At 39.1% G+C, this 14,062-nt stretch overlaps 1 protein-coding gene across 5 annotated transcripts in view; it reads left to right on the forward strand.

The window, feature by feature from the left end:
- chd3 (chromodomain helicase DNA binding protein 3) overlaps window positions 1-14,062 on the forward strand; it is a 54,888-nt gene that overhangs the window by 14,073 nt on the left and 26,753 nt on the right. For 4 of the 5 annotated variants that reach the window (XM_083909015.1, XM_083909011.1, XM_083909012.1 and 1 more), the window contains exons 17-31: window positions 491-612; window positions 732-905; window positions 1,197-1,338; window positions 2,612-2,743; window positions 2,929-3,046; window positions 4,280-4,404; window positions 4,512-4,743; window positions 5,088-5,272; window positions 9,330-9,507; window positions 10,228-10,314; window positions 10,659-10,744; window positions 11,185-11,318; window positions 12,132-12,276; window positions 13,420-13,582; window positions 13,695-13,852. In XM_083909015.1, coding sequence (XP_083765141.1) covers window positions 491-612; window positions 732-905; window positions 1,197-1,338; window positions 2,612-2,743; window positions 2,929-3,046; window positions 4,280-4,404; window positions 4,512-4,743; window positions 5,088-5,272; window positions 9,330-9,507; window positions 10,228-10,314; window positions 10,659-10,744; window positions 11,185-11,318; window positions 12,132-12,276; window positions 13,420-13,582; window positions 13,695-13,852 — 2,181 coding nt within the window. The remainder of the gene's footprint in view (window positions 1-490; window positions 613-731; window positions 906-1,196; window positions 1,339-2,611; window positions 2,744-2,928; window positions 3,047-4,279; window positions 4,405-4,511; window positions 4,744-5,087; window positions 5,273-9,329; window positions 9,508-10,227; window positions 10,315-10,658; window positions 10,745-11,184; window positions 11,319-12,131; window positions 12,277-13,419; window positions 13,583-13,694; window positions 13,853-14,062) is intronic. The other variant, XM_083909014.1, reaches the window with a different exon arrangement.

The raw sequence follows: 14,062 nt of genomic DNA on the forward strand, positions 1-14,062 counted from the left end.
CAAATCCAACCACTGCACATTATCAGAATGATTGAATGTACAAACCGTATGGGGAATGATGGCTACAGTTCTTACACATAAATAACACATACAAATTTAACAACAAATAAGTACTTATATAAGTATAATTGAAGTACAGAAATAATTACAGTGTCAGGATATGAATTGTGTCGGCTGGTTGTGCTGCGTACAGTGTCATATATCGCCCACCAGAGGGGAGTGTGCAGGGTGTTAGGGGTCTGCAGGGATGTTTCATACCTCTGGAAATGTCCTAAATGTGGGACAGGTTCTCACCAGTGATCCTCTCCACACACCTGACTCTCTGTCACATTCTGTTTAATTTAAACCAGGCAGTAAAAAAATTAAAAAAATGACCCATTACTGTTGTTAATTTTAGGATTTTCTGATGTACTTTCCCACAAGGTACCAAAATGCTGATATTGATCGAAGTATAAGAAGGAGTTTAACCTTTTCTTAACTTTGTTTGCAGTTTTTCAGGCGACTGAACGACTACAAGATCGACCACAAGCTGCTGCTGACAGGAACTCCACTACAGAACAACCTGGAGGAGTTGTTTCACCTGCTCAACTTCCTCACACCCAACCGCTTCAAGTAAGACTTCGCACACCACACGCAAAAAATATTATGTACAGGTAAAACTATTCTTTACAGCTACAGTCAGATATTTTATGATAATCATGACCAGTATGACTTTACATCACCCTGTACAGTAACCTTGAGGGATTCTTGGAGGAGTTTGCCGACATTTCAAAGGAGGACCAGATTAAGAAGCTCCACGATCTGCTGGGGCCTCACATGCTGCGCAGGCTGAAGGCCGACGTTTTCAAGAACATGCCCTCCAAGACCGAGCTGATTGTCCGAGTGGAGCTGAGCCCCATGCAGAAGTACGACACTGGGCAACGTTGAAAGGGGAAATATACTGTACATGTAGGCTGGTGATTGAAATAACCACATGGCCTGCCTCCTGGTTAAAATATTTTATTGAGGCCAGTTTGAATGAAAATTACAGTAAACCACAGGGTTAGATTTACTGTAATTCCACCAGTGGAAGAAAATAAATGTTTAATCATTAATGGTAAGAAACTGAAGGATTAAGGGTAAAGAGGAGACAAAAAAAGGAACTATGACGTTGATGCAATCAATACATCGTTCTGTGTTTGTGTTTTTGATTACAGGAAATACTACAAGTTGATATTGACCAAGAATTTTGAGGCTCTGAACTCAAAAGGTGGAGGAAACCAGGTGTCGCTGCTCAACATCATGATGGACCTAAAAAAGTGCTGCAACCATCCCTACCTCTTCCCTGTTGCCTCCATGGTACACACACACACAGTTTCACATAGCTATCCTTTTAATGATTCACATTGATTTACATTAATTTGGACAGCCTACTGAAAGCCTTATCCCTTACCTTTAACAACAGTCAGTTAATGTTAAACCCTAACCTTAATCTTACTACAATTCAAATTGTCAGGGTCAGTGTTCTTGTCAGAAAAGAGTGAACAAATACAGGTACACATACACAGATTTTTTCTTTTTTCTTTTCAACTCTCTTTATTGATTTTCCATCTAATACCTGTAATAATATGTGGAAATATTATTAACTTAAATAAACAGTACACACTCGGTTACACAAACCTATTTCAACACAAACCTCAAATTGTCATAAATTCTATATCTTTACAATTTACAATTTTTAAATCAAGAGGAGTATTGTAAAGGAGGATACTGTGAAAGATCATTTATATATTCACATTTGGATTTTTGACACTTTTATTTGATTCCTTTTTTTTGTTTTGTTTTTAGACTGCACAACAGTGACACCTTGTGGTGGTGTAAGGTTGTGCTTTTTCACTGTATTTTTTTCTACCATTGTTTTATACACGCACAAACTGGAACCTCATGCATCAACACCATGACTTTAGATGAAACTCTAAGTATTCAATGCCTTTGTTCTCAAACATCTTTCTAAATCATAGTTATACAAAATATCTGCACACAAACTGTTCATCTAGAAACACTAAAACACCCTAAATCCCAGTTAACCAGTTAATCTTGCTCGTGTTACGTCTGTGCAAATATTTCAATCAAGTATCTATGTACAAAAGAGGCCTTGTATGACTTATACCCAGTATGTAAATTGGTGTTGTTTATACATTTTATACTCCAAATGCAATTTCTGTGGGAAAAAAACCCTATATGTCACCAAAAGTGATAAAAGTAACCATGTTTCCGCACACTCTTGAAGGTGGTGTTTTGAATTTGATCTCATCGGTGTTAATTTGATACAATGTAAGATGTAAGCATGGAACATCTGTGTGTATTGTTTTGGTGGAAGGAATCATTTTTTAGAGGAGAGACCATGGTTTTGAGCCCTGTGTTTCATTTGGCAAGAGATTAATGGAGTTTTGACAAACTCTTTTCATTATGTGTTTATGAGTTTTTGGGAACCTAGAGCCTCAGTTTCTGGAAATGTGTTCAAACATTTGGCAAAAAAACATTCAAAGAAATGTGGTATATGATATTTTGAGATTTCGCAGTATCTTTTTTCCCCCACACTAAAGGTTTGTGTGATCTTTTTGTTGCTTAGGAAGCCCAAAAAACACCCAGTGGTGCGTACGAGGGCTCGGCCCTCACAAAGGCTTCTGGGAAACTGACGTTGTTGCAGAAGATGCTGAGGAAACTGAAAGAGCAGGGCCACCGAGTCCTGGTCTTCTCACAGGTACACATACACTATGCATTAGCAGAGGCACACACCAGATGGACACTTATGTCTTCACAGATGTTACATGACACAAGCAGAAGGCTCAGCTGCAGACCAACAGTTCCAGCTGTGCATGTGTGTGCCTGGGTTATCAAGTATAGAAGAACGCACACACACTCACTCTCTGCCTCCCCTCTTTGCAGATGACTAAGATGCTGGACTTATTAGAAGATTTCCTGGACTATGAAGGTTATAAGTATGAGAGAATTGATGGAGGCGTCACAGGAGCGCTGAGACAAGAGGCCATTGATCGCTTCAATGGTGAGATACTGGATAGTATTTAAAGGTGCAGTATGTAGTACATGATGTGACTGTCGAGTTAAAGCAGCAGTGTGTAACTTTTGTTGATTTTTGTTGTTATTCTGTCTTTGTTTGGTCCTTGTGAACAGAAGTAATATATCTGTAAATGCAGGGACAGCCTGTCTGTCAGTTACTTGCATAACTTGGTAGGTGACATAATAGATAAGAAATGCAAGAGATATTGCATATAATTTTTTTTTATTATTATTTTTTTTTTTATAAATGCCTTACCTTAATTTTAACCTAAACCTAATTCTAACCCTAATCCTAAAGCTTAAGTCTTAAAGGGGACATATTATGCAAAATCAACTTTTTAATTATTTAAATCCTTGTATTTGGGACTCTGGGGGCCCTATCAGTCAGCAAAGTGTGAAAAAAGATGACTCACTCATTTTTTTGTGGTCCTCCTCAGTCTTAGTACAGGAGATGAAACACGCGATGTTGACTTCCATGCTCATTGGGACTTCACAAAGGCGCTAAATTCCTGGAATTGTTGTCTCGGAGCTCTGCTTTGTCGCTTAAACATGTGAGAGTGCTGGTGAGGGCAACCGGAAGTCCGCGAAAAGTTTTATTCTTGGCTCCACAGTGCAGCACATAGTCCTACACAAACTTCCAGCCTCAGAGGATTTATCCGTCCAGTGGATACATGCTAACTGCTGTTAGCTCCCAGTAGCTTCTGTGGCTGATGTAATTTCCTGCCCCTTAAGTTTCGTTTTACTTAAAGGTGGACCTTTAAGGTCCTTCAGAGCGTTCTGAACAGGGCTGTTTCTACAGGGTGATTGAACTGCTGTGGTGCTTCACCCATATGGTATTTTGAACAAAACATGTCACAGACATGTTCATTATGACTCCAGGGAACAAGGTTAACTTGGAGAAATAGGGTATAATATGTTCCCTTTAAACAAATAAATAGCTATAGCTATAATGTGTGACAGAACATGAGCCAAATTGTCCTCACTTTCACAAATTGTCTTTGCTTCTTATGGCTTATACGTTATAAAAGTGGCAAACATTAACACAGGACATGAGTGGTTACTGTGACGAAGCAAAAAGAAGAGATAAAACAAGGCGAAAAATTCATTCATCTTAAAAAAAGTTAGTTGTTTGCCTTTTAGTTAATGTTTTGATTAACATACGTCTATGGCAATTTCAACAAACTGTTTCTTTAACACACTTTCTGTCTCTTTTTTCCAGCTCCTGGTGCTTGTCAGTTTTGTTTCTTGCTTTCCACCAGAGCAGGAGGTTTGGGCATCAACTTGGCCACAGCAGACACCGTCGTCATCTTCGACTCTGACTGGAACCCTCACAACGATATTCAGGTGCTACAGCCTGGCTATTTCATTCACTCGGCAGCTTCCCTGCCTTGTTTCAACATTTAAATCGTTCACTTGTCTTCACTCTTTTGCTCTTGCCTTTCTCTACACAGGCCTTCAGTCGAGCTCACCGAATCGGTCAGGCCAACAAGGTGATGATCTACCGCTTTGTGACAAGAGCCAGTGTGGAGGAGCGGATCACTCAAGTGGCCAAGAGGAAAATGATGCTGACCCACCTGGTGGTCCGGCCTGGCCTGGGATCCAAGGCTGGCTCCATGAGCAAACAGGAACTGGACGACATCCTGAAGTTTGGAACAGAAGAGCTCTTCAAGGATGAGGGAGAAGGTCAGATATATATTTAAATTTTAAATTAGAAAGTCGAGAAGCAGTACTGAATATTGTTGTCAAATGAGATCAGGCTTTTTATTTCAAATAAGTAATAATACTGTGATTTTGGGTCAAAGTTGGAATGGCGTTGATTCTAATGGGGGAGATTTGGCAGGCTTCCTCTGCTGAATAAACTTGTTTTGTCACAACACACTCACTTCAATGTCATTTTCTCTGGATACATTTGGCCAGAGGAGAACCCCCAGTGTCGTTCTGACAAGAACATTTGAACATGTGACATTGGTTTTGGAAGAAAAAGACTAATCAATTCCACTTTTTTACCCCCCTCACACATGCGACAGGTATGAAAAACAACACAGGGGATAAAGTTGAGGACGAGGGCAGCGTGATTCACTACGACAGCACGGCCATTGAGAGGCTGCTGGACCGAAGCCAGGACGCCACAGACGACTCAGACGTCCAGAACATGAACGAGTACCTCAGCTCCTTTAAAGTGGCCCAGTACATGGTCCGAGAGGAGGATAAGGTGAGAGGGAAATTACCAGCTTTCTTACCAGAAATTTGGATTGATTGATTGAGTAGTCGTTGCCTTTGACGTTTAAAGTATAAAAAGTTTGAAATGTTAATAATGGTAATAATAAAAAAATAAAAGGATGACTTTAGTGTTTCCAATAAAGAAATCAGCAAAACAATACTTTAACACATTCACATTCACGAACACAGGTAGCAAACATATAGACATTAAACTTAAACTGTCATCATCAGTGCATCATAGCATTTATAGATATTTGAAAATACTTTTCATTCAGTTTAAGGAGGTGACATCCTAATGAGGACAACAGAGAATACTGAGTGTCTCACTTTCACTGAACACTTAGAAATCTGCCAACTTCCAGGGTGAGGGGGAAGGACTTACACAGTGTTACATATTAAGCATTCACAGTCGTATCAATTCACACCCTGACACGCTGAATGAAAAGGTATAAAAGGCGTTTATACACTAAAGCCATGCAGGATGGACATATAACAGGGTTGTGAATGAAGGAAGGAGTGGGAGGAAGGTTGCAGGAAGGTTGCAGGAAGGGAGGATTTTGTGTTGAGACCAAAGTGTTGTGGACTGGCCATCAGGTCAGGGTGGACAGGAAGTGGGAGGTTATTGCTAAGTGTAATTGTTATTTACACATTACACACACACACACACACACAATATTAAAGTAGACAGAGGGTCTCCCAGATTGGTTATGGGTTCATGTGCATGTCCATAAATCATGTTTGTTTCAGTCCAGGCATGATGTCTTTGTGTTTTATAATTCTATATTATTATTATTATTATTGTTATTATTATTGTTATATATCTCCCTGCAGACCCCAAGTAATGTCCTCACACACATACAGTACACAAAAGTGCAGACAACTATGGACAAAAAAAAGAATACTTTTTTTTTTTTTTTTTTCTGAGACGGTCTTCTGCATAACTTGGTTGTAACAATTGCCTTTATCTCATCTTGAACCAGTTTGGTAATCCTAATTCTGAATTCTGGCATCAACAAGGCATTTCCTCCCAGAGGACTCCTGTTTACTGGATGTTTTCTCCTTTTTTCCAGACTACTCTCTGTAAACCCCAGAGATGGTCGTGCTTGAAAATCTCCATTTCCCCGAAATACTCAGATGTTCCAAGTTACTTAAATCACCTTTCTTGCTCATTATGATGCTCAGTTTTAACTTCATCAGCTCGTCTTGTCATGTGATTGACTGATTAGATATTTGTGTTCACAAGAAGTTAAACAGGTGAACCTACAAAGTGGCCATTTATTTTTATGTTTGCCTATACACTACCGTTGAAAAGTTTGGGGTCACATATACAATTGTTTTGTGTGTTCCATTAAAACTCACACTTTTATTCATCAAAAAGATGTTGCAAAATAAATTGAAAATATATTTAAAGGTGCCATATGTAAGAATTTGGCAAAAAACGGTTACTACACTCAAATTTAATTACCAAGGTCTTTCAGGTTTGATTTTCAGACGTAACTGGCAACCTGTGGTTGCTCGGCAGCCGAGACTCTACTGACTGCAATGATTGGTAGACGGCAGTAGATGGCGCCACATGCCAAAACATGATTTCAAAACATAAACATGATTTGCAGTCTGCAAAAGATTTTTTAATGCAAATATTTTGTCTGTACTGTTGTTGTTGGTGAGTTCAGTTTGTTATATGAACATTATTCATGTCTCTGTGACATATTAGGAGGATTGTATGGCCAGTTGCTTTAGATTTATTACATAATGCACCTTTAAGACATTGACAAGATTAGAAATAAGGATTTTTATTAAAAATAATAATTTTGCCCTTTCGTCAAAGAACCAGCAAAACATAATTTCACAAGGGTTTTCAAGGGTTTTCTCATCATCCAATAGCCTTCTAACGTGATCAGCAAACACATTGTACCATTAGAACACTGGAGAGATGGGCCTCTATACACCTATGTATATATTCCAGACATTTGGGCCCATGGTTGGTGTAGTGATTAGCACTCTCGCCTTTGCAGCAAGAAGTTCCTGTGTTCAAACTCCGGTTGGAACAACTTCGAGCCCCAGTTGGAACAAGAGCCTTTCTGCAAGGAGTTTGCATGTTATCCCCGTGTGTGTGTGGGTTTTCTCCGGGTTTCTCCAGCTTCCTCCCACAGTTCGAAAAAACATGCAATGAATGTATGTATGAATGATAGTGGTGGTTGGAGGGGCCGTTTGGCGCACATTGGCAGCCACGCTTCCGTCAGTCTGTTCCAGAGCAGCTGTGGCTACACGTAGCTTACCACCACCAGTGAGAATGTGTTAATTAATAATGGCCAATTTGTAAAGCGCTTTGGGTGTCTAGAAAAGTGCTCTGTAATGAATAATAAAAAATAATATTAATTTGCAGCTAGAATAGTCGTTTACCACATTAACAATGTATAGAGTGTATTTCTGATTAATTTAATTATATATTAATTGAAAAAAAAAGTGCTTTTCCTTCAAAAATAAGGACATTTCTAAGTGACCCCAAACTTTTGAACAGTCGTGTATGTATAACATAATTTTACCTGAATATTGAGTGCCTTCAATTTATTATTTTTTGTCCACGGTTGTCTTCGTTATTCAACATCAAGCAGGACACATGGCATTTGGCTTTTACCAAAAAAAAAAGTTTTTGTAACCATTTAATTGCAAAAAAAAAAGGTTTTCTCTAGTTTTTGCTGCTTTCTCTTGTGTGACACTGACCTTTATGTTTTTGAAACCGAATGATGTATTGGTTAATCAAGAAAATAATTAGCAGATTATCCAAGAATGAAAATAATCGTTAGATGCCTGATGTGTATAGTTGATAGGGGAGTGAGGATTGGAGCTGAGTAACAAATGTTTTGAGGATTCAAGTTCAGAATATGTGAGTCGACGGTGCCAACATTTCACGGTTCAGTGGAAATGATGTTCGTTTCCATTCCAGAGAAAATGTCCATGTGCACCATTAACTCTAACACCAAATGAAAGGTTGTTTAATCTTGTGCTTTCAAGCTCTGGAGAATGTCTAAGTCAACTTCACGAAATCTTTCTTGTGCGTTTCCAGGCCAAGTGCACAATCTTTGCAAGTACCTGTGAGCAAACGCTAACAACATTGTTTCTTTTCCTTCTCCCTTTGGAAGTTCAAGGGTTTAGGGGCGTTCACGTAGTATGGCATTTAAAAACATGTGAAAAATGTGTGGAAGAATCCAGAGGTGTTTTTAGGAGCATCGTCTCCTTCACCAGCTGTTGTCCAATAATTTTTAAAGCACTTTAAAAACAACAACAGCAGAAACAAAGTGCTGTACATCCAGCGATAAATGATTAAATAAAACATACGTGTGACCTAATAGACCTAAGATAAAACAATAAAAAATACTGTAGAAAATATAAAAACAACACAAATAAACAGGTCATACAATAAAACTAGAATAAAGATAAAAACAAACGTTTCATACTGGGTCAAAAGCCAAAGAGTAAAAATGGGGTTTAAGATGCGTTTTGTGGACAGTTAAGTTGTGGAAGCTTTATTTGAATAAAGGAAGTTCAACAAATAATTCACATAAGCGAAAAGTTGAAAAAAAAAAAAACACTAAGACGACTTTTTTGTCCGGTGTAATCAATAGATACACCGGAAGCGCTCGCTGCATTCCAAACAATTAAGTGTAACGCAGACATGCCCAGGGAAAAAAAAAACAGATATGCTGAGAAATGTTTTGAGGATCAGTAAAAGCCCACGGGTTAAGAATATCTGTGTTACTGTTGACGGTGCCAGAAGGTTTCAGTGTAAATGATGTTCCTTTCCATTCCAGACAGCATGTTCATGTGCACCATTAACTCTAACACCAAATGAAAGGCTGTGTAATCTTGTTTTAAGCTCTGCAGTATGTCTTAGTCAACTGCATGAAGTCTTTCATCTGCGTTTCAAGGCTAAGTGCATTTTCCCCCAAATTCTGTGAGCAAAATGTTCACTGCACATCCTTTTCAGTAGTCGTACAGAATATGAATGCGTCTTATCTCACCTGCGTGTTCTTAATCTCACGCTCCAGATCGAGGAGATCGAACGGGAGATCATCAAACAGGAGGAGAACGTGGATCCAGATTATTGGGAGAAATTGTTGCGGCACCACTATGAGCAGCAGCAAGAAGACCTCGCCAGCAAACTGGGTAAAGGCAAGAGGAACCGCAAGCCTGTCAACTACAATGACGCGGCGCAGGAAGACCAAGGTAGGGGTCGTATTTGGACCGCATTTTCTTGCCAATTAAACTCCCATAATCCTGTATCTACTGGAACATAACTCGAAAAGCCACAGATTGATTTGGATGAAATTTTCAGGAAATGTCCGTAATGGGACCAGGAACAAGTGATTACATTTAGGTCCTGATCCATAGACGCTATCGATATTTTTATCGCTATTTTGTAGGCACTGAGCTGCCTTGGCGGAGGTCTGCGCTCTCCGAGTGCTTTTATAGTTTTAATAATTGATGTAAAATAAAAATCTATTATGTTAAAATAGGACACTACATTAACACTATGTAGTATGTAACACTACATTAGCAGTCCTCCACCGTCTCTCTCTGACTTTTCCTCTTTATCAGCAGCACCTGCAGCTTCACAACAGGAGTCTGCTCCTATTTCTGTTCTTCTTCTTCTCTACTTCAGTTCTTCATCGTTAGGAATTTTAAGTTTCAAGAGCTGCGTCATGACAGATGCGAGTAGCTCTTGTTTTTGTGCGTCATATAAGCAGCAGAAAATAGCTTACAAACACCTCTCTTACATGATCCCAGGAGTTTTTTCTGTAGTCGTACAAAGATTTGTTCTATTACTTGTTTGATCCTTGCAAAAGTTGTAGGATTTAAGATGATTTGTCGTCTGTTTGAGTAACTGTATGTACAGTGGACGTGAATGGGCCTGGCCTATTGACAGACCACCGTGTGCTGTTTCAGAGTGGCATGCTGACATTTCAGATAACCAGTCCGAGTATTCGGTGGGTTCTGAGGAGGAGGACGACGACTTTGACGATCGGCCAGAAGGTAAAAAAGAGATTCGGGAGAGGGAGACATCAAGCAGAGTTGCTCGTGAACAATAAAATATGTCTGTTGTAAGACTCACAGTATCAGGTCTGTGTTAAATTATGCTTTGAAATTGATTTAGTTGTTACAGTTGCCTGCCAGAGTCAAACAAATCCGGCTGCCAAAAATGCAGACCACCATCCACCTTCTACTTCAGACAGTTAGACGCTCCAAGTGTTTCAGGAGTTTTTTGATTTAACGTTGTTGTGTATCTTTTTAACTTTACATTTAAATCAAGTCCTGCAAAATGTGCTAAAACCTACAACACACAAAGACACTGATCAAACGTTTACTCTAATCTGCAGGACGAAGGCAGTCAAGGCGCCAGTTGAGGAATGACAAGGACAAACCTCTGCCTCCACTTCTGGCCAGAGTTGGCGGTAACCTTGAGGTCTGTACATCGCTCCGAAAACCAGTCCTGCTTTCATTTGAGCCATTTTTCAAAACTGCGACATTACTGGAATCAGTCGGTTCTCATTTAAACTGATTTAGTGTGATTTGAAGTGCACGTTTAGATATTTTTCAAGCAATCTAACATCCTTAAATTGGAGATGGCAGCAAAGCTGTTTCATTGCCAACAACACTGAACCTTCCAAGCTCATTCATCATCCAGATAGTGGTGGTGGACATGATTATAATGACCCACACATGTTTATTTTGCTATTATTAGGCAGTCAGGACTATTGAGACAAGCTCTGGAGAAATGTAAGAAATACATGGATATTTGCTTAGTTTACTTTCGCTCCTTGGTTTTATTTTTGCTGTGCAGACAGTAATATTTTTTTTTTTATTATCAAGGATATCCATAATATATATAATTTCCACCAATAGGTGCTGGGCTTTAACACACGCCAGCGAAAGGCTTTCCTGAACGCAGTGATGCGCTGGGGGATGCCATCTCAGGACGCTTTCTCCTCTCAGTGGCTGGTGAGAGACCTCAGGGGCAAGTCTGAAAAAGAATTCAAGTAAGTCAAAATACTGATTTAAACTGTTTACACACACTTAAGTTACATCATAACTCATTTAAAAATCAATGATATCAGTTGGTATCAGCACTGATACGGTTGCATTACTGTATTACAATTATATTACTGTATTGCCTTTGTAAATACAATCACAACAAGTTTGTTTTGGAACTGAATCCACTTAATTGTGAAGGAAAATTATCAATCGAACCTTAATTAATGGTTTTTTTTTGCATATTTCTTATGGCAAAAGTGAGTAATAATATTGAACCTACAAAACTAGCTACATGCATTTTAACATCTTCAACAGGCAAATGTCTGAATAGCTATACGTGCAGGACATTGTCAAGATGCCAATGAGTTTATTACTCAAAATCATCAATCATCCACTTTCTACTACTACTAGAGACCTGTGTACAGAGTCATTAAGTTAAACTGTTGAATTTTTCTTCAGATGAATGCAGGGTTATTTACCTAAAGAACATGGCAAAAACAGACCAAATTGATCATTTTATGTATTTTATGTAAAGTCGGACTCAAACTAGCAGTTGAAAAACGTCAATCAATTTGTTTTTATTCACAAAACTTCTTAGTATCCGTTTACTTGGCATCATTTCTACAGTGTTTAGACCTTCATGTAACTTTCATGCCAAAACAAAAACAGTTTTCCCCATTTAGGTGAAACACCTTACCAGGGAAGAAAGGTTCCTACCTATAATTACTCATGGCACCAACACCATATAAAAAAATACTTTGATTGATTGACATTGAAGCCTTTTCCACTTATCTCTTGTCTTCTTCATCTTTTGACAGAGCTTATGTGTCGCTCTTTATGCGTCACTTGTGTGAGCCAGTGGCCGACGGCGCGGAGACGTTCGCAGACGGCGTCCCAAGGGAGGGTTTGTGTCGCCAGCCGGTCCTCACTCGAATCGGCGTCATGTCCCTCGTCAAGAAGAAGGTCAGGAACAAAGTTGTTCACCCTCTTAGTTGTGAATGAATGAATAACTACATTTATTTTGCATGAATGAAAAGTCACAGAAAAAGTTTAAAAAGTCAAGAATAAAATATGAGCTACTAAACAAATAAGGAAAGATTCAAAGTGAGGAGATTGAAACACCATGTTCCATCATATACTGTTTCAGTTTGTTGTTTCTGAACATCCAGTTTAACAATAAGTGTATGTTTTTGTTCAATATTGAGATTTTTTACATCATTTTGACTTCTGTGAGCCTAAGGGCTTAAAACTCTACTTTAGCAAGTTACAAGTGGAATTCTGTAACTGCTAGACTCATCATAGTGATCATTTTGATCATTCATACTTTAAATATATAGACATTATTTTAATAACCAATATACATGGCTTTTTTCTAATCTGGAATTTTAATAAGAGAACATTGTTAGATTAAAACTTATACATATTGAGGGAAAGTCAAGTCCCATAGTTCCATGGGCTGTTTTTCAACACAGTAATAAACTTTCATAAATGGTGTAAATATATCACTTGACATTCTTTGTACAGCAGAATTGTGTTGCTTATTGACATTATAGTGGTGCGTTTTGTTTGTTGTGCTCTGTGTCGGACGTGATTAATACGACGTTTTATTCGGCTTTTTCTGCGACCGCTTTGCAACAAAAGCTGCGTTTTGCTTGGTTGACTTTTGCTCACGGCGAGCAGCAGCTGCTGGAAAATGTTTGGTTTACATTAGCAGTAACTTAATGCAGCTCTGATGTTGTTGTAGCAGAGTAAACAATTAGACAGATAAAACAAATTGCCAGCTGTAAATAATTTAGAAAACAAATATGACTTGGCTCCTTGCATTTGTTAAGGATTATAATCAAGTGTGATTAAGTGTAAGTGTAGAAATAAGTGTGATTCCACATAAATAGTACATCTGTTGTTTTCATACTGAAGAAGTAGTGTTTTTGTTGTTTAATTGTTTAAACGTGCTGACATCCTGATCTACTATCTAAGCCACAGGGATTGAAATATATACTTTCAGACTAACGGCATGTGGGTGGCGGGCTTATGATGTTAGGTAGAGCGAGTATGTGTGTTTTCTTTTATTATTTTTTGCTTAGCTTTCTGAGTTCTTGGGTTCAGATTCAGGAGTTTGAGCACATCAACGGACGCTGGAGTCTCCCAGAGCTCAAGCCTGAGGTCAGCGTCGACAAGGCGTCCTCCAGGGCCTCCTCTCCTATAGTGAAGACGGCCACGCCCACGCCGGACGCAAGCTATAACAACACGCCGTGCACCTCCAAGCCAGGTAATGGAACATGCTCGCAAACAGATGCAGCAGGGGGCGCTCCGTGTCGCGTGATAAAGCTGAATATATAACCTGCAGTAACAGCGATGTGTATTTGTGTGAACACGTGCAGCGACTCCTGCTCCAGCAGACAAGCTAGAAAAGAACGGGAAAGAGGGAGAGAAGGTGGAGGACAAAGAGGAAGGTGAGACCCCGTCGGAGAAAGAGAAAGTGAAGGAAAAGGATGAGGGAAAAGAGGTGGACAGCAGCAAGACTGGAGACCCTGAAGAGGTGGGACACTGTCTTCAAAACACGACAACAGCTATAACATCTCTGATTTGTAGATTTGTGTGACCAGTGAACATACTGTGTTTTATTTATACATTGATAAGGGTTTATTGGTAGAAACTGAATGCTTTAAAAATAAAACTGTAAGCCTTTTACATAAAGCAAGGGCCTTGAAAGTCTTGTTATGTCCACGAACCTAAATGATTCAATTTG

This window comes from Microchirus variegatus (assembly GCF_963457635.1).
Source record: "Microchirus variegatus genome assembly, chromosome: 2".
Classification (NCBI taxonomy): Eukaryota; Metazoa; Chordata; class Actinopteri; order Pleuronectiformes; family Soleidae; genus Microchirus; species Microchirus variegatus.